At 39.9% G+C, this 21,446-nt stretch overlaps 1 protein-coding gene and 1 long non-coding RNA gene across 3 annotated transcripts in view; both read right to left on the bottom strand.

The window, feature by feature from the left end:
* LOC130927650 (uncharacterized) overlaps positions 1–14,938 on the bottom strand; it is an 80,032-nt gene extending 65,094 nt beyond the window's left edge. Inside the window, exons 1-2 of the long non-coding RNA XR_009066476.1 lie at positions 14,785–14,938; positions 12,633–12,786 (exon numbers count right to left, since the gene is read on the bottom strand). This is a non-coding gene — a long non-coding RNA (uncharacterized LOC130927650). The remainder of the gene's footprint in view (positions 1–12,632; positions 12,787–14,784) is intronic.
* Positions 14,939–16,635: 1,697 nt separating this feature from the next.
* plxna4 (plexin A4) overlaps positions 16,636–21,446 on the bottom strand; it is a 339,249-nt gene continuing 334,438 nt past the window's right edge. The window contains exon 32 of one of the 2 annotated variants that reach the window (XM_057855551.1): positions 16,636–21,010. In XM_057855551.1, the coding sequence (XP_057711534.1) occupies positions 20,915–21,010 (96 nt within the window). In that variant the 3' untranslated portion in view covers positions 16,636–20,914. The remainder of the gene's footprint in view (positions 21,011–21,446) is intronic. The other variant, XM_057855552.1, reaches the window with a different exon arrangement.

Raw genomic sequence — 21,446 nt, forward strand, 5'->3', positions numbered from 1 at the left:
AATCTAACAGAAATTGGGTATTTTGGATCCAATGTGAAATTTTCATCGATTTACAGTAGTTTATATTTGGAGGCCTGAACATGCCCGAAATCTGACCAATTTTTGCACGTACATGCGTACGTACGAGTTTCAAGCAAGTTAGGTTCTCATGAGATTACGAGAGGGGGACAATCTGCCACAACCCTGACCTGCGTGCCGTCCGAGTTGCACCAAACTGCGAGGGCCTGTTCAGTCCTGCTTGCAGGCCTAGTTCCCATTGCTATCCTCATTAAAATATGAAAACCTTAAAATGTTTGGGTGGTTTTCGTTAAAGCAGACCCTGTTTTTTCCTCTGTGTGATTTTGACAATGATCCGATCACATTTAATGGTGATTTAATGCAGGAATGTGATACATTCCAAAAGGTTCAGATACTCTATCATACCACTGTAAGTGGATTGGACGTCGATCACCGTCAATGGCGGCAAATGATCTAAAAAAATCATTGCCATATTTTTTTTTTTTACGTAACATCATTTCGTATTCGCTGTAGGCTATAAACAAAATTATGAAAACAATAAATCATGAAATCGTTCACTCTGTGCGTAGGGAATCAATATGGGCTACTGTAATGAGTTTCGCTTTATAGAACCACTGAAGTAAATTACATTTTCCAAGGTATTCCAATTTATTGAAAGACACCTAGGGTATTATGAGTTCAACCAATTATTCAACTACTCTACTTTTCGACTTCAAATCAATATTTAATGCTGGAATTAATCACTAATCATGTTTTCGTAATCTTGCGCAAAAGAAGTACATCACTTTAAAGTAGACTCATACATTCCGAGTAGTTATGCTGTATAGTTCTTCAAAATGGAGGAAGCAAAAGGTATTCAGCTAGAATAACAAACACACAACTATTTGCTGAATGAGTTACTGACTGAGCATGATGTTGTTATGAAGAAATCCCAAGGTGACGATCCATCTAACGTGACCCGAGGCCTTGTCATAACATTGTCACTGCGCCCGCTCAACTCGGGGACCGCTAATAAAATCCGACACCGGCTCAATTACTCGACGACGCGCGGCGTCCGATCCGGCGTTAAAAGCCAGCGTTATGAAGAAGCGGCGATTCGCGGCAGGTGCATTCATTACGCAAACCTGATTAAAGCCGCACAGCCCTCAGGCGTCCGAGGGCCTAATGATCCTGTACTGCCTTTTGTTATTCAGAGAAGCCCCCATCCACTTCCAATGAGGCCTCATTAATAGCACAAGAGCCCCCAGGAAGCCCGCCTCTACCTGCGTTGCAGATGGGTGGAGTCATTACTCGGCATTATGATGTCCACTTGCGTGTGACAAGATGATATATGTTGCATCGGGCGGGTAATTGCCCTGTTCCCCCGCTCTACTCCGCCCTATTACTGCACTCCCACCTTGGAGATGTACAATTTACATATTTGTCTAATGCAGTCAAACAGATGAATACAGTGGCTGCAGCCAAGCATATAAAAAATAAAGTTGTACTTATTTATATACATTGGTATGAAAAATATCTGAACCTTCTGGAATTCCGCACATTTCTGAATAAAATCACCATCAAATGTGATCTGATCTTTGTCAAAATCACACAGATGTAAAAACAGTGTCTGCTTTAACTAAAACTAGGGTTGTTCCGATCATGTTTTTTTGCTCCCGATCCGTTCCCGATCGTTTTAGTTTGAGTATCTGCCGATTCAATTCCAATCATTTCCGATAATTTTTCCCGATCATATACATTTTGGCAATGCATTAAGAAAAAAATGAATAAAACTCGGACGAATATATACATTCAACATACAGTACATAAGTCCTGTATTTGTTTATTATAACAATAAATCCTCAAGATGGCATTTACATAATTAACATTCTTTCTGTGAGAGGGATCCACGGATAGAAAGAATTGTAATTCTTAAAGGATAAATGTGACTTTGTATATTGTGACTAAATATTGCCATCTAGTGTATTTGTTGAGCTTTTAGTAAATGATACTGAAGCCATTTAACTGTTCTGTCCAAATGCATGATGGGAAGTGCAACCATGACTGTGCGTAGTGGTACCAATTGATATATCTTCTCCGCGTAGGGAAACAACTTAGGGTTTTAAGAAAAAGATCAATTACTACCTTTCTTCCCCACATTGCTTCCCACGATATTTCTAATCGTAGGGAGGGGTATTGTAAGGATTTAGCCAATTGAAAAAAGGCTCCAAAGGCTGCCAAAATTCACTCTACTCATTTTACGCTGCCTTTTAGCTCTCTCTATATATATAGGTAAAAACGGCGCCATTACAGATTGAATGCGACAATGCGTGAGTGGGTCGTGCAGCAAATGCGTTAATTGCGTTAAATATTTGAACGTGATAAATTTAAAAAATAATTAATTACTGCCATTAACGGGATAAATTTGATAACCCTACCTTAAGCCTAAACTAAAGACTCTGGATGAGTGTAACATATTATGTCTGTAACATTAAATACAATTCGAAAACGATTTCATTAAAATATATATATATATTAAAAAAAGGCATGTCCGATATTTTTTTGCCGATTCCGATACTTTGAAAATTACGTGATCGGGATGCCGATCGATCAGGACATCTCTAACTAAAACCACGAAAAATTTATTGGTTTTCATATTTTAATGAGGAAGTTTGTGAACCCTCTGCTTAAGGAGACTTAAAGAGCATTTGAAACCAATTTAAGTCAGGTGTGTGCCTAATCACTGATGAGTGGTTTAAAGCTACCATGTCCACTATAAAACACACAACTGGTAAGAATTGTCTTGATGAAAAGCATTGTCTGATGTGCATCATGGCTCAGTCAAAAGAGCTCTCTGAAGACCTGCGATCAAGGATTGTTGATTTGTATAAAGCTGGGAAAGGATACAAAACCAGCTCTAAAAGTCTGGATGTTCATCAATCGACAGTCAGAGAAGTTCTCTAAAAATGGAGAGAGTTTGGCACTGTTGCTTCTCTCCCAAGGAGTGGCCGTCCACCAAAGATGACTCCAAGAGTTCAACGCAGAGTACTCAGAGTGGTAAAAAAGAACCCATAGAGTGTCTGCTAAAGACTTACAGAGATCACTGGCAGAGCCCAATACCTCTGTGCACACATAAACTATATGTAAAACTATGGACAAGAATGCTGTTCATGGGAGGAGTCCACAGAGGCTAAAAAACATTGCTGCTTGTTTGATGTTCGCAAAAGGGCACTTGGACACTCCACAGAAGTTTCAGCAAAATATTTTATGGACTGATAAAACCAAAGTTGAATTGTTTGGGTGTAACACACAACGTCATGTGTGGAGGAAAAATGGAACAGCTCACCAACATCGACACCTCATCCCCACCGTGAAGCATGTTGGAGGGAGCATCATGATTTGGGGCTGTTTACTACCTCAGGGCCTGGACAACTTGCAATCATTAATGGAAGAATGAATTCAAAAGTTAATCAGGATGTTTTGCAGGAACACCTGAGGCCGTCTGTCAGACAGTTGAAGCTAAAAAAGGATGGATGCTGCATCAAGACAATAATCCAAAACACCGAAGTAAATCAACTTCAGAATGGTTTCAGAAGAACAAAATACATGTTCTGGAGTGGCCAAGACAAATTCCAGACTTGAACCCCATTGAGATGCTGTGGCATGACCTAAAGACATCGATTCATGCCAGACATCCTAGGAATCTGACTGAACTACAGCAGTTTTGTAGAGAAGAATGGGCCAAGATTAGTCCTGATCGATGTTCCAGACTGATCTGCTGCTACAGGAAGCGTCTGGAAGTTATTGCTGCCAAAGGGGCGGGGGGGGGGGGGGCACAAAATATTAAATGTGATGGTTCACTTCCTTATTTTTCCCCCTTCTGTCATTGTTTGCATACTATCCTCATTAAAATATGACAACCTATAAATATTTGGGTGATTTTAGTTAAAGCAGACATTGTTTTTTCATCTGTGTGATTTTGACAAAGATCAGATCACATTTGATGGTGATTTTATGCAGAAATGTGAGAAATTCCAAAAGGTTCAGATACTTTTTCATACCAATGTAACAGCGATAGCTATTTTTAGTGTATTAAAATAAAACAACATAACCCCAAAAAATTGTTTTTAGATTTTACACAGCATAATAGCATGATTCTAAAACACAATATAATGTAATCCAGTGGCGGATGCTGGTCTTTCAATGAGGGGAAGCTCAAAGTGTGTCGGCCTGTCAGTGTTTTGTGACGGTGGAGGGGCTGAGCGGCACCCGCTGTTCAGTAGGGAAAGAAACTAGACTGCCGGATGTCAAGTCTCTGAACACAAGCAGCTATAATCAACAAAAACCCCACCAGAAATAAGTTTTAACTAAGAAAGTGTCGTTAGGATGATTATGAAGGTCTCCTGTTCAACTCAGAACAATGGAACGAAAATTGAAAAATGCCTCCAACGGATAATTTCACTGCCTCAGACATCATCCAATCATCATGCAGAGAAGAGCCGAGACACGCCCACTGCCCATGGTCCTCCAGAGACGCATGGCGTCAAATGGGTGGGATAAACCCAGCGTTTAGCCAATGACTCGTCTCGTTTCGCTGTCACGGAACAGTGTACAGTATACATTTGATCACTTATTTTTCTGACATTTGCAGTCTTTGAGCAATCGCCTATGGTGTAGTCTCCAAAGTGGAACTCACCAAAAGTCCAAGAATTTCTCAGTTCAAAAAGAAATGTCTCAGACAAACATGGATCATGTTTCAGCGCCACATAAATAAAAAAAAAAATCTGACTTTTGAACAGAGATGTGCAAACTTTTCACACTAGAATTAACTTTGAACGTACCGAGCAATACTGTACTCGCAGCAGGTCTTTGCATGAGTAGCACACGTAATCGATAGTACACAGAGTGCTACCACGTGCACTTTCCTGCACCTTCGAACTTCCTGAAGCCACATGTACCCCCACCCCTCCCTGTGCTCCCTCTTGCCCATCAGATAGATTCCGGATCACCATTGCTTGCTGACCAGGCACTAAATTATTCAGTTGAAAATAAGTCCACATTAAAAATGCAATGACCCGCCAGAGTAGCTCACCGTAGAGCAAAACTGCAACGCTTAACATGTACGAAATGGGATCGATTCACAGGACTTTTTTTTAAGTGTGCATCTTTAATGTTGATTAAGTGGGTCCAGACGAAAGTTTTAGGAATAGAGATACAATGGTATGAAAAAGTATCAGAACCTTTTGGAATTTCTTACATTTCTGCATGTCAAAATCACACAGATGAAAAAACTGTCTGCATTAACTAAAACCACCCAAAGATTTATTGGTTTTCATATTTTATTGAGGATAATATGCAAACCATGACAGAAGGGGGAAAAATAATTAAGTGAACCATCACATTTAATATTTTGTGTCCCCCCCCTTTGGCAGCAATAACTTCAACCAAACGCTTCCATGAGCTGTAGATCAGTCTGGCACATCGAGCAGGACAAATCTTGGCCCATTCTTCTCTATAAAATTGCTGTAGTTCAGTCAGATATTACTGTCTTCAGGTCATGCCACAGCATCTCAATGGGGTTCAAGTCTGGACTTTGACTTGGCCACTCCAGAACTTGTCTTTTGTTCTTCTAAAACCATTGTGAAGTTGATTTACTTCCTGTTTTTTTGGATCATTGTCTTGTTGCAGTATCCATCGTCTTTTTAGCTTCAACTGGCTTCAACTCACAGGCGGCTTCAGCTTTTACTGCAAAAAATCCTAATTTTTAAGTTCATTCTTCCATTAATGATTGCAAGTTGTCCAGGCCCTGAGGCAGCAAAACAGCCCCAAATCATAATGCTCCCTCCACCATACTTCACGGTGGGGATGAGTTGTTGATGTTGATGAACTGTTCCATTTTTACTCCACACATGATGTTGTGTGTTACTCCTAAACAATTCAACTTTGGTTTAATCAGTCCACACAATATTTTGCCAAAACTTCTGTGGAGTGTCCAAGTGCCTTTTTGCGACCATTAAACGAGCAACAACGTTTTTTTTTTTTTTTTGACAGCAGTGGCTTCTGCTGTGGAGTCCTCCCATGAACACCTTTTTTGGCCATAGTTTTACATATCAGAGATATTGGACTGTGCCAGTGATTTCTGTAAGTCTTTAGCAGACACTCTAGGGTTCTTTTTTACCTCTCTGAGTATGCTGCGCTGAACTCTTAGCGTCATCATTGGTAGACGGACACTCTCTGGGAGAGAAGTAACAGTGCCAAACTCTCCATTTGCAGACAACGATTTTTAGAGATGGTTTTGTTTTCTTTCCCAGCTTTATACAAATCAACAGGTCTTTGGACAGCTCTTTTGACCTAGCCATGATGCACATCAGACAATGCTTCTCATCAAGACAATTCTTACCAGGTGTGTGTTTAATAGTGGGCAGGGCAGCTTTAAACCACTCATCAGTGATTAGGCACACACCTGACTTGTTTGGTAAAAATTAGCTTCAATTGCTCTTTAAGTCTCCTTAGGCAATGTTTCACTAACTTATTTTTCCACCTTCTGTCATTGCTTGCATGCTATCCTCATCAAAATATGAAAACCTATAAATGTTTGGGTGGTTTTAGTGATATCAGACACTGTTTTTACATCTGTGTGATTTTGACAAAGATCAGATCACATTTGATGGTGATTTCATACATAAATGTGAGAGATTTCAAAAGGTTAAGATACTTTTTCTTAACCACTGTACGAACAGTGAGAAAAGTCGAAAAGGTTTACACGGCGGTAACGCATGCATCAGCAGGTATCATTTATGAACGTAAAATGCAGGTCTACTTTAATTTTGCTGACTCTGAATTTTGCCGTACGGCATCCTATTATAATCCCGCTTAATGGCCTTAACCCTTAGCCCCAACTTGCCGAGGATTCCTACTGGGCATTCGGGCTAAAGTTCGTATAATATTAGCGTGAAAGTATTACTAGCAAGGGCGTAGGTTTGCATAGGGATGGTAGGGACATAACACGAGCAACTTTTCAGGATGCTCAAATTGTCCCCACCAATCTTTAAGCAACCTTATACTGTATGCATGATACAGGGTGTTTCAAAAAGAACGTGCCAAAGTGATCACGCATGTATTCATTTTAAAATCATTGAAACGGACTGAACAAGTAAGTTGTTTTAACAAATTAAAAGTCATATCGGCTTGATGTTGTCCGTGCCGCTGGTGGTGGACATTGAGCACCTGTAAAGCATGAAATAAAAACTTACATGTTACATACAAAGTTACACAAAATGACATACAATGTTTGTGTCTAGCTAGTTAATAATTGTTTTTTCAATTTATTTTTTTAAATATACTGCAATGGTTTCGGCACATTCTTTTTGAATCACCCTGTATAATCGAGTTCAGTTATACAGATACTTTAGATTGTCTTAACATATGTTGTAAGGATAGAATTGACCCTACCATTATTTAGTGAATTATTTTCATTGCGTTCAAACTTATATGTCCCCCTTTTCACTTGCTGAATGCGCCAGCCCCCCCCAACTCCCCCAAACGCATGTTTGATTAGCAGATGACTTGACCCACCCCCGACAAACACACGCAGGCACAACCCTAATAGAAATACATGTGGACAACATGCTGCCTCCTCAGCCCCCTCTTATAAGTTTTTTTTTGGCTAGCAGCAGCAACCACTGTAAGTAATGTAAAAAGACACCAATGTGCTAGAGGTGGGCAACACACTACAAATTTTGCTATTGGAAGTCCGACCTGCATCAGAGTTAGCATAACATTAAACTGTGTGAATTTGCTAACCTACAAATACCAAGAAGGAACCTGCTTGGAAAGAAATGTCCCCGTTTGTTTTCTCTACTGTTAACATTTATTAAAGTGTGAGAAATGTAGTGAAATCTGCTGGAAACTATAGAACCAGAAAAACGTGAGCAAGAAGCTGCTTCGAGAGAGGCGGGTGCTGCATAACCTCATATGTTGCTCACACAACACAACATGCATAAAACATAATCATAATTAACCATGTACAGTGGGGCAAATAAATATTTATTCAAACACCAATTGTGCAAGTTCTCCTACTTGAAAATATTAGAGAGGCCTGTAATTGTCAACATGGGTAAAACAGAAAATCACATTGTTTGATTTTTAAATAATTTATTTCCAAATTAGAGTGGAAAATAAGTATTTGGTCACCTACAAACAAGCAAGATTTCTGGCTGTCAAAGAGGTCTAACTTCTTCTAACGAGGTCCAATGAGGCTCCACTCGTTACCTGTATTAATGGCACCTGTTTTAACTCATTATCGGTAAAAAAAGACACCTGTCCACAAACTCAGTCAGTCACAGTCCAAACTCCACTATGGCCAAGACCAAAGAGCTGTCGAAAGACACCAGAGACAAAAACTGTAGACCTGCACCAGGCTGGGAAGACTGAATCTGCAAAAGGTAAAACGCTTGGTGTAAAGAAATCAACTGTGGGAGCAATTATTAAAAAATGGATGACATACAAGACCACTGATAATCTCCTTCGATCTGGGGCTCCATGCAAGATCTCATCCCATGGCGTCAATATGATAACAAGAACGGTGAGAACCACACGGGGGGACCTAGTGAATGACCTACAGAGAGCTGGGACCACAGCAACAAAGGCTACTATCAGTGACACAATGCGCCGCCAAGGACTCAAATCCTGCACTGCCAGACGTGTCCCCCTGCTGAAGAAAGTACACGTCCAGGCCCGTCTGCGGTTCGCTAGAGAGCATTTGGATGATCCAGAAGAGGACTGGGAGAATGCCTTATGGTCAGATGAAACCAAAATAGAACTTTTTGATAGAAACACAGGTTGTCGTGTTTGGAGGAGAAAGAATACTGAATTGCATCCGAAGAACACCATACCCACTGTGAAACATGGGGGTAGAAACATCATGCTTTGGGGCTGTTTTTCTGCAAAAACGCCAGGACGACTGATCTGCGTAAAGGAAAGAAGAAATGGGGTCATGTATTGACAGATTTTGAGTGAAAATCTCCTTCCATCAGCAAGGGCATTGAAGATGAGTCGTGGCTGGAAGAAGCATTTCAAGGTCATGGATTGGCCTAGCCAGTCTCCAGATCTCATAGAAAATCTGTGGAGGGAGTTGAAAGTCCGTGTTGCCCAACAACAGCCCCAAAACATCACTGCTCTAGAGGAGATCTGCATGGAGGAATGGGTCAAAATACCAGCAACAGTGTGTGAAAAGCTTGTGAAGAGTTACAGAAAACATTTGGCCTCCGTTATTGCCAACAAAGGGTACATAACAAAGTATTGAGATGAACTTTTGGTATTGACCAAATACTTATTTTCCACCATGATTTGCAAATAAATTCTTTAAAAATCAAACAATATTATTTTCTGTTTTTTTCCCCCCACATTCTGTCTCTCATGGTTGAGGTTTACCCATGTTGACAATTACAGCCCTCTCAAATATTTTTAAGGGGGAGAACTTGCACAATTAGTGTTTGACGAAATACTTATTTGCCCCACTGTACATGTAGAAAAAAAAAAATTGGTATGCCGCGAGTTGCACACACTAGCGTTGCGATTGACTGGTCAATCGTAATCAACGTAATGAACATTAGTTCATATTCGTGAGAAATGTAGCCCTGATGCCCGTTCACCCAATCTGTTTGGTCTTATTAATATCCTATCCCAAGCAAAAAGTGTACATGCAAGTTATGCTGTTATATCGCCCCTACCAATGTTGAGACCAAACCTACGCCCCTGATTACATGGCTTGTAAGGAAAAAGCAGTTGTTCTTACAAACTGGTCATATAGGATCAATGTGGACTCTTCGAAAGGCAGGACACGTAGCCACAGCTGCTAAATTGGAGAAAGGACAGTGCAACACAGAAACAGGCGAGCTGAAAAAGTGGCCTTTAAGGAAGAAAAAAAGCAAGCCGAGGAGAGTTACTTTTCATTCGTTGTCAGCGCTTTTTGGTTGAGCACCAAGGACTCTTGTGCATGTAACAAATAACTTGACTGTTTAAAACAAGCCAGCAACTGACTATTTAAACTAGGGGTGCATCTATCGAATATTTTAGTAATCGAGTATTCGACTGAAAATTCTATCGATTAATCGAGTAATAGGATAAAACTTTTTTTTTTAGGTAAGAAGCAATTATAAATATACACACGAAAACAAGACATTTCATGTAATACTGAACCATTTTCAGTCAATAAATGTCTTTATTTTCAATGTACAGTAGTTGAAAACAGCCAAAAATTGCATCTCAGATGTGACTAGAAAAAAAACAACTTTTACTGCTTTCACTCAAAAACTCATAGATCTTATAAAAAAATAAAATAAAATAAAAATAAATAAAAAATCTTATTTCTTACCTAAAAATTTCCTCACGCTTGATGACACACATGGGCAGCAGCTATTGATTATTTTAGTAGTCGATTAATCAATTAACTAGTTAGTTTGAATAATCAAGTAATCGGATAAACATGAAAAAATTAAAATACCTTAGCTGGGCCTCAAACTGTATAAAAAATTAAATAAATAAGGATCTACATATGTACAACAAAAGAACAATTGGCTAACTTATAAAGCAAAAGTCTACTAGCTTAATTACTATAAAACACTTTAAAAAAAAAATAATTTTTTTTTACAATGCTCTCAACAAATAGTTCCAACACATATTCGAACAAAAATTGTCTAAATATACCTTTAAGCTAAATTACGAATGCATGAAAAAACATTACCTCAAAAAAAAAAAAACCTAGCTTATGTTGGTCTTAACAGCGAGCAGCTGGATTTGGCCATGCAAAATGAGGCAGACTAGAGGGCAGTGTATCCACCCAAATCAATGAAACTAAATGCAAAAACTTTCAAAAACAAACCATTACAACGCCACTTTAATTTTCATTCGAATCTTTTTTTCTACTCGAATACTTGAGTTAATCGATTACTCATCGGCTAAAACTGACCGCAATTTACCGTATTGGCCCGAATACAAGACGGTGTTTTTTGCATTGAAATAAGACTGAAAAAGTGGGGGTCGTCTTATATTCGCAGTCTAGACGTTATACTCATTCACGACGCTAGATGGCGCCAGATATCAATGAAGCGATGGTCTGTCATGACTGATATCAGCTACTCTCAAGTTTAACCAGTTTGCATTATCTTATTGCAATGTTTTTCCTTATTCAGATGTTTCAAGACTAAAATTACAATTAGACTTCACTTTGATGGTTAATGCAGTTTTTGCAATTTTGTTGTTTTATCACAATAGATTGGTTTATTTACATTTCAAAAACCAGAAGCCATTCATTTACTAATGTGATTGCACTTTAGTTTACATATTTAAATGTTCAGATATTACGATTTGAATGAGGCAAAATAACATGCTTTTTCCCTCAAATATATTGTTATAATAATTTGTTTCTGATGTACTGTAATTAATTTCTGTATAAAAATTAATTTGGTGTTCAAAAAGTCTTTTTTCAATCAGGGCCGTCTTATATTCGGGGCAATACGGTACATCCGATTCATTTGACCTCAAATGTAGCTTCAGATGGATCTAGTGTATTGTCATCGTTGACACTGAAACATCATTTGTCGCCAGTCAAAACGCGATCCATAGGCGCACGGGGCCGGTGGCCGACAGCCAATTATATCAGCTCGGTGTTGCCATGGCGCTTGGGCGACCGCGGCGATCCCGTGTTTGGCAGGTGTTGAAACAACTATCCGTGGCACAACACAGGCAGACAGGGGCCCAATTATCTCGGTCAAAACAATCAGCATGTGTGAAGAGACGTGACGCTGCACCTGCGACACGGTTTTTTATATCAAAGCGCCGACGACCGTCTCACTTGTTAATCCTCGACTACGGCTTTCATCCCGCTCAGTCGGTCGCTCCTTCGGGGTTGGCGTTGACAGAAAAGTTGAAGTAAAAATATGCTCTTTATCGAGAGCATTTTCAATTAAGAACCCGAAGAAGAGAAGAGCAATTTGCTTGTTCAATGGACAGGAACAAATGGGGAAAATGACAATCAACTGTTGATTCGTTTTTGAAGAAAGTCGGCACAGAAGTTAAGGATGTTGATGGGCTAACTTAAGGAACCTCACACTGATTGTTTTCTGAAGTTTAACAAGTACTCTATTTGTTTTTTTGCCCGAGAAATAATTCAAAATATTTTCAAGTTGGTCATAATCGTGGTACTTCAAGATATTTTTGAGGATGTAATTACTGGACGATCTTCCATTGTGATACTGCCAACGGTTTCTTTTTGTAGCTTTTCTACTTTCTGCCCACGTTTTCCCTCTGTTGTTTTCTCGATCCCTTCATTAGCATCCCTCTGCTGCACTGCAGTTTCTATTGACAACCGGCCCAGCACCGAGAACACCAGCAAAACATCGGTCTGATTGTCTGGGATGAAAACAGACTCACGTTGCCTGTCCTTTTATTTTGCTGGTGTTTGCTGTGCGTGATGTTCTAGTGACATTCAACAGAACTAACTGAGGCACTTTCAGTCTGGTTAAACCGCAAAAAACATCCCTGCCTGACATGATACCTCTGGAGAGACAGATTTACAGAGAGGAATGCTGTGACGGCTACCTGAGAGCCAAGCGGATGGGCGGGCGAATGCATACCTGGAAAACCCTTGGCTGCCGCATCAAAGTGGCCGACGGATGTTAAGTCGATGAGCTTTAGCGACTCCTACGCGTTGGGAATTTCTCACGCTTCGGCTTGTCCTTGGACTCACTCGCCCGTTCGCCCATCACGTCACTGTGGGCATCGGTTGGTCTAAGTCAAAGAATTGCTTCAATTACGCGAATATCAAGGCTACTACTGGAGTACAGAGCCCGTAAAGGGAGATCGACAGAAATAAAATAAATTTAAACCATCGTGTGCACATCGGAAAGTATGTGGTGCACACTAGAAAACTATTTGGTGCACACCGCAAAAGTATCTGGTGCGCACCAGAAAGTTCCCTTACACAGGCCACAAACTGCAGGCGCGCATCACACAACAGCAGTTTCGGCATGCTAAAAATAATTATACAGGATTTATTTGAGCTTTACTTCAATCTTGGACTCAACTATAAAGCTATCACTGCACAACAGATAGTTTTTAGTGCGTACCACATACTATATGGTGTGCACCGGATTGTTTCCCACGCGCACCAGATAGTTTCTAGTGCACACCACATAGTTGTTACTGCACACCACCTACTATCTGGTGTGCACCAAATAGTTTCTAGTGCGCACCACATATTATATGGTGTGCACCAGATTGTTTCCCATGCGCACCAGATAGTTCTTAGCGCACACCACATAGTTGTTATTGCGCACCACCTACTATCTGGTGTGCACCAGATAGTTTCTAGTGCACACAACATAATTTTCTGGTGCGCACCAGATAGTTTCTAGTGCCCTCCACATACTATCTGGTGTGCACCAGATAGTTTATATTGCCCACCATATACTATCTGGTGCTCACCAGATTGTTTTTTGCATGCACAACATACTGTTTGGTGCGCACCAGATTGTATCTAGTGCGCACAACTTACTGTCTGGTGCGCACCAGATAGTTTCTAGTGCGCGCAACATACCATGTGGTGCGCACCAGATAGTTTCTAGTGAGTACAAAATACTTTCTGATGGGCACCAGAAAGTTTCTAGTGAGCACAAAATACTTTCTGATGGGCACCAGATAGTTTCTAGTATGCACAACATACTGTTTGGTGCGCACCAGATTGTATCAACTGCGCACAACATACCATGTGGTGCACACCAGATAGTTTCTAGTGAGCACAAAATACTTTCTGATGGGGACCAGATAGTTTCTAGTGGGCACCACATACTTTCTGGTACGCACCAGACAGTTTCTAGTGCACACAACATACTTTTTGGTGCGCACCAGATTGTATCTAGTGCGCACAACTTACTGTCTGGTGTGCACCAGATAGTTTCTAGTGCGCACAACATACTTTTGGTGAGCACCAGATAGTATCTAGTGCGCACAACATACTTTCTGATGCACACCAGATAGTTTATACCGCGCACACAATACTTTCTAGTGTGCACCAGATAGTATGTTGTGCGCACCACATACAATCTGGTGCACACCAGGTAGTTTCTAGTGCACACAACATACTTTCTGGTGTGCACCAGATGGCTTAAATTTATTTTCTTCGTACTACTGAAGCATAATTTATGTGATTTTTTTTGTTTTAACCAGAAAATGATACACATGCCGTTTTTATTATAAAACGCAAAATTATAAGTAATAAATCCTAAAAAGAGATTCAACTACTGTACATTTGGCTAGGAGAAAATTAACTCATTAACAACAATTGACATCCAGGGTCTAAAAATCAAATTAGAGCAGACATCTATCACCGTCAATGGCAATAAAACTTGATCATTCGATGTCCATCATTCCAGTTAAAATTGATTTAACGTCTGTTGCAGTTAAGGAGTTAAGAATGAACCTGAAACGCACGAGAACTTTTACAAGCTATATCATTTTATCTATGCTTTTGTCCTTCATGCATAGCCTAAGGGGGAAAAAACTCGTATGAACGATGAAGGTCTATAGAAGTTCACCTGCAGGCAATAAACAGGCAATTAACTTAAATAATACGTATAGTCAACCTTTAAATGTATTTTAAAATGAGTTAAGTAGTCTATTTTTAATGGCTATTGTCCATGATTATTCTCAATCAATTCCTTGCATGTGTACAATGTGCAGTACCGCTTGCATTGATTGTATAAAAGCTTGAAACTCAATGCAGCTTACCTCAAAGATAACTTCTGCTTCACACGAAACGTCACATGAAGCTGGCCTCTGTTGTCATGACGCGAAAAACATGGTTTCTTTTTCTTTTGTTTACATTTTCTCACCGATAGTTTCGAGTCTTGACAGCACCTGACAAGTGTTTCGTCGCTTAATGTGACGTCACATCTCCCCATTGGTTCAACGTAATATTTGGATGACGTAACAGACGGAGGTTTCATACCCAGGTGTTGTAATTCCCCCCAAAAAGTTGTAATTTCCAACAATAAACAGTTAAGAACATCATTAAACTTTAAACCAATATTAGATCAAATGAAAAAGAAGTTTAATTTTTGGCTTTTAAGAGATCTCTCATTGAAAGGAAGGGGAATTACCAAGGCAGAAAAAATTTCACGTCTTGTATATGCTGCAATTGCTTTTCGCTTGGATGAAAAATTGTTAAAATTAATTGACAATTATATCTCATTTATAAACATAATTATTCTCCTCATAATTATTATAAATGTAATAACAAGGACATTCTATTTAAACACGCTACTATATTTTTGGAACAATGGTCGAGTAATAAGCAGTGGCGTCGTTAGGCCTGTTTTAGTGTGGGCTTCAGCCCCCCTAAAATATTCTTAAGCCCCTCTAAATAATTTGGTGTTATTAAAAAAAATGGAAAAAACATATTCACTGTGAAGTTGCAAGAATATTAGTTTAAATTAATAATCATATAACCTGTCATTATTAACTTAAATATGATCACAAATCTGTCAGTTTCCATCACAGAGTAAGATAGAGCGCCCCTTCAGTATGTGGCTATCCAATGCTTTCCACTTGTTCATATAGAGAAAGCCCACATCTCTGAAAATTCAGTCCGTGTTTTCCCTGTGACAGTTCTAGCAGTCGGTACTCCCTTTTTTTTTTTTTTTTTTTTCCACAGTAGGTCTGCGCAGGTCTTACCTTTGTTGTTTTGAGGTCAAAAGTTACATCCCGGCTCAAAAATAACGCTGCTACTTAGCTGCTGCTAGCTAGTTAATTTGAAATGCATTGTGAAGGTTCTAGCATAGTGAAGTGCACACTCTTGTGACCATTATCTTTGGGGTGACGTTCTTCTGGAGCATCAGCTGTGTTTCTCACTTTTCACATAGATGAGTACAGGAGCTGAGCTCATTCACGTATAATTATCATCAGTTGATAGTCATAATAATAAACTAAAAATAATCACGCCACCACCTTTATTGACCTGTTTAAGATTTTGCATAAACCAATGTATACATGGCTCGTTTTAAGGATGTTGACAACAAATGTTCATTTTGTTAGGCTGAATCTGAAAATGTGACTCATTTGTTTTTGGTTACCCCAATTTTGGACTGGTCTTCAAAAATATATCAGAAGTAAAACCAACCAAAAAAAAAAAAAGCATTGAATGGGAAAACGATTATCACAGTAGATGAATCTAAAGATAAAATAATATTTATACTATTGAATCTTTTTGTATTGATGGGAAAATTTCATATTCACAAATGTAAAATTCAAAATGGAAAGTGGAATTTTAAAATATTCCTGATGAAAGTTACTTACATTTCACATTACTAAATAGGATAAAACCATAAAATGCAAATATAATCTTGAAGCTCATGCAAAATTATCTAGCATAACATATACTTAAATGTATTTATTTATTTTTTTTCTGTTAACATGAAAGGTAAAAATGTTAATAATGCACATATATTGCGTGAACTGGTTGTTCTGTAGTTATTATTGTTTATTTAGTATTGTTCAATTAAAAAAAAACAACAACAACTAATATTTAGTCCATTCCGGACACCCCATTACGCATTTTTTGGGGACGTGGCCGCAATCAAGGGTGCCATATATTTTGCTTCCAATTGTGGGTGCATTAGGTTACTATATTGCATTAATTCATTGAATGCCATTGACGGCGATAGACGTCCATGGAAAACATGATCAATCAATGCCAGCACCTCAAATCGATTGGACGTTCTTTTGCCGTCAATGAGTTAAAAAACAAAAACACACACACATTCAGATCCTTGGTTTCTTAATAAAGTTTATTCTATATTACAAATAGTATTTTGTTCTGGACTGCAAAATAGGAATGCATTATATTTACATACACAGGTATACAATTAATTATAACAAAGTTAGAGAAGCTCACCTTCTATCCCCCGGGCTGTTTTGATCTTGTGATAAGATACTCTTTATCTTTCAAATATTGTCTAGTAAAAGTCTGTTTTGTGTGTGTAACACCTGCTATAATACTGAACTAGGAGGACGTCTGGACTATAATTCCTAGAAAATGTCTCAAGGTGGAAACTTTATCCGCGCCGCTCCTCGATGGTGCGCGTGTCCACGTGGCTGGTAGGGCTTCTACACACAGTGTTTATTTAGCTTAGCTACATGAAGGACACGGCTAATTCAGAAGTCTACACATTTACGACAACCTTCTCCATCTCCATGTCTTTGATATGTTGAACAGCCAGCGTGACCATCCTACACCCCGAGAACGGCTTTGGGCTACAAATGGGTTAATATGCATGGGGGGCCTTGAGATACAAGTGAGCTAATTTAGGGGATTTTGTTTTTGGAGTAATAGTACCTACAGGAACATATTTTTTATCCTCTGCGCAGAATTCCTAATGTTATACTGCCCCCAGTGGCCAATGGCATACCTCAGGGACAGCTTGAATTCCAGTGAATTTAAGCAAAACTTGACTGCCATAATTTTCGCACTTTCAGACTCTCCTTTTTTCCCCTCATTTTGAATCCTATAATCTAGTGCGGCTTATTTGTTGATTTATTTGGGCTAATAGGCAACACTTTATTTGACAGCAGCGTCATAACACTGCCGTAAGACAGTCATAATTATGGCATGACACTATAATGGGCATTAATGAATGCTTATGACAGATGTCATTAAGCAAATTATGTCACTATCTCATTTTATTTCCAGCTTGGATCTTTTACATCCATTCAAAAGTGAGGTAATGACATCTGTCATAAACATTCATTAAGGCTAATGGGAGTGTTATGTTTGCCTGGAACTCACGACCGTTCCGCAGTCAAATTTTCAGGGCAGAGCAAGCCACAGCAAAAAGACAGTGGAGTGGACCAATCAGTGATGGGCGGGCGTGACGTTGGTAAAGCGACAAGAAACTCGCGAGGAAATAAACATACGAGGAGAGCGGAGAACGGCAAAGTTTATTCAACATGGGTAGCGCGAGACAGACTGTTGGTTTTAGCGACTCGACGTGTTTTTGGTCATTTAAAACTGAATTTACCACGGATTGGAACATATTCTCTGCTCTCCCGTTCGCCATCTGTGTTGTTGTGACATTGCTCGTTAAGAGCACGTCACGCAAATAAACGAATCTGATTGCATGGTTACTTTCCTTCGGGCTCGAGAGGCCAATGAGGGACTGGGTCCTAGACTGTCTCCCGGTGTTTAAAAAAATACAGGGAGAACAGTCTGGCCGTGCCTGGCAACTGTCATGTCATAATTACGATGGTCTTACGACAGTCTTATGGCACCACTGTCAAATAAAGTGTTATCAACACCATATTTAGCAATTAATGAAACAACTGGAACAGTAACTGAAGAAATAATTAGCACAGAACATGAATTTTCATCTGTAGCGCTGCGATGCATGCTAGGAGGCATGTTGGCCGACAACCGTGTTGACAGGTGGCAGCAGAGGTTTACTGTCTCCCCAAAGGAGCAGTGATGGCCAAATGAAGCTTCTTGACGCAATGAACAAGACCAAATGACCAAGACCATCATGAAGTTTTGAACCAATTGGCTGCAAAGCTTCATGGTGGTTCATATGGTCTTATGACAGCCTTATGATGCCGCTGTCAAATAAAGTGTTACTGTTTTTTTTTTTTTGGTGCGTATATCCCATAATACAGTAAACACAGCTGCGGCTTATTGTTCAGTGCGGCTAATTTAGCAATTAATGAAACAGCTAGGACATTAGCTGAGGAAATAATTAGCACGGAATTTTGATTGTTATTTACATTTGTAGTGGCGCAGTGCATGCTAGGAGGCATGTTGGACGACAACAGTGTTGACAGCAGAGGTTGACTGTCTCCCCCAAGGGAGCAGTGATGGCCAAATGAAGCTTCTTGACGTAATGAACCAAGACCAAATGACCAAGACCACCATGAAGCTTTGAACCAATTGACTGCATAGCTTCATGGTGGTTCATATAGTCTTTTGATAGCCTTATGATGCCGCTGTCAAATAAAGTGTTACCGGTTATCTTTTGGGGTAAATTTCCCATAATACAGTAAGGACAGCTGCGGCTTATTGTCCAGTGCGGCTAATCTAGCAATTAACGAAACAACTACAACATTAACTGAAGAAATAATTAGCACAGAATATGAATTTTGATTTATTTACATCTGTAGCGCCACATTGCATGCTAGGAGGCATGTTGGACGATAACCGTGTTGACAGCAGAGGTTCACTCTATCCCCTAAGGGAGCAGTGATGGCCAAATGAAGCTTCTTGAAGCAATGAAGCTTTGCAGCCAATTGGTTCAAAGCTTTGTGGTGGTTCATTTGGTGTTACACTGTCAAATTAAGTGTTACCAGTTAATATCTTTCAGTGTAAATATCCCATAATACAGTGAGGACAGCTATTTATTAGCTATCTAGCTAGTTATCTATGAAAAAATACCATTTTGGGGCAAATTTGTTGGGTGGCGGCTTTTTTATACTGCGAAAATTATGGTTAATAAACACTATAATAATTCTGCACACTCTGTTAAATGATGCTGATGTCAATTGATGCTAGCATAAGTCAGGAAAGACTGCTAACGAAATAAACCCCTATCTCAAGGCACCGCCGTACACGAATCGCCATCCGGTTCTGCAGCATCAACTGGATAAAGGTTCCACCTTAAACTTCAATCCCGCTTTTCTTTCTCTCTCCAGTCTTTCAAGCAAAACAAATTGAAACAAACACATCCACATCATCATCGCAAGGCTTAGAGTTTTTTTTTTTCCTTAAATAAGTTTTTCTTAAATGGTTTTACATGCGCTAAAAAAAGCCAGTAAAGGTGGACCGAGGGCGGCCTTCGCACATTCACATCACCACATGGGGCACGTTGTCAAGGCAAAAGAAAGGGCAGAGCTTCACAGGATACAAGAGGCGGACTCGCGCTCTCTCTCTCGTTCTCACATCCAACAAGTTTTCAGTTTATCATCGCTGTCCATCGTTCGTCTTTCCCGAGAGGCGCGAATACAACACCGGCGCCTCCGCGGCTACACTACGTCCACCTTGAAGGCTTGTGCAAAACAGGAAAGAAAGGTGTGGAAAAGCCAGGAGCCACGGAGCATCTCCACAAACTGAGGTCAGAAAAGTAGCACACAGGTTCCAGTCACAAGTTGTTGTTTTTTTTTGTTTTTTTTCTTCTAAAGTCCATTTTCGTGGTTGTCCTTTTTATTTTTCTATATATTTTTTTTATGTGTTCCTCTGTGGCACTTGACAAATACATCTTTTTGTGTTGAAAATGTCAAGCTCCTTTGGTTTTTAGGCTGACCAACTTTGTATGTTGTGTTGTGTGTGTGTGTTTTTTGTGCGTATGTGCTCTCAAATCACACACAAGTCATCATCTTCGTGTGCTTCAAACAGAGGAGCCCGCTCGGGCTTTGTCGGGTTTTTAGCCGGATGGAAGCGTGGAAGCTAATGCTGCCAAAAATGGAGGGCCGCTGAGGGGGGGGGCGCCGCGGCATTGTCAGAACCCTCCCGAGCCCTTAACCTTCAATGCAAATCCAGCTACAAGGGAGAAACAAAGCAAACGAAACACTTGCATCGATCCAGAAGATGGACAAGAAGGAACCACCGTCCGTTTGTCGCACTCCTCCCAGTTTGAAAGAATTATACCGGTCAGTAAATTCTCAAAGGCAACGTAAAAATGTATTTCTTCTGTGTCTGTATGCAGCAGTGGATGAGGGACGAGAATTCAATCGAGGAAGCAGGAATGAAAAAAAAAATAAAAACAGGAGGAACAGGTTTTCGCTCAGGCACGGCTCGGTGTCGGACAAGAGTGTGGACGGTGGCGGGGCGAAAGGGGATGTGTTTTCTGTTCTTCCCAGTGCATCCTGGGAAGTGCGGTCCTCAGCTCTCCAGAGTCATGAAGGCCACCACCTGCTCCAGCTTGAAGGCCAGTCGTTGCTTCCTGGCTGCGTCGTCCTGCTCCAGCGCGCACACAATCTGACAAATGCACACATTAAGCATAAGCAGATTTTAAGGGGGGGCAGGGCGACCTGGTGGCCAAAAAGTGTCATTGCATGTACCGTATTGGCCCGAATATAAGACGGTGTTTTTTGCATTGAAATAAGACTGAAAAACTGGGGGTCGTCTTATATTCTTGGTCTAGACATTATACCCATTCACGACGCTAGATGGCGCCAGATATCATTGAAGCGATGTTCTGTCATGACAGATCTCAGCTACTCTCAGGTTTAACTAGTTTGCATTATTGTATTGCAATATTTTTCCTTATTCAGATTTGTTTCAAGACTACAGTTAGACTTCACTTTGATGGATAATGCAGTTATTGGAATTTTGTTGTTTTATCACAATAGATTGGTTTATTTACATTTCAAAAACTAGATAATGTTCATTTACGAATGTGATTGCACTTTAC

This window comes from Corythoichthys intestinalis, chromosome 13 (assembly GCF_030265065.1).
Source record: "Corythoichthys intestinalis isolate RoL2023-P3 chromosome 13, ASM3026506v1, whole genome shotgun sequence".
NCBI classification, from domain to species: domain Eukaryota; kingdom Metazoa; phylum Chordata; class Actinopteri; order Syngnathiformes; family Syngnathidae; genus Corythoichthys; species Corythoichthys intestinalis.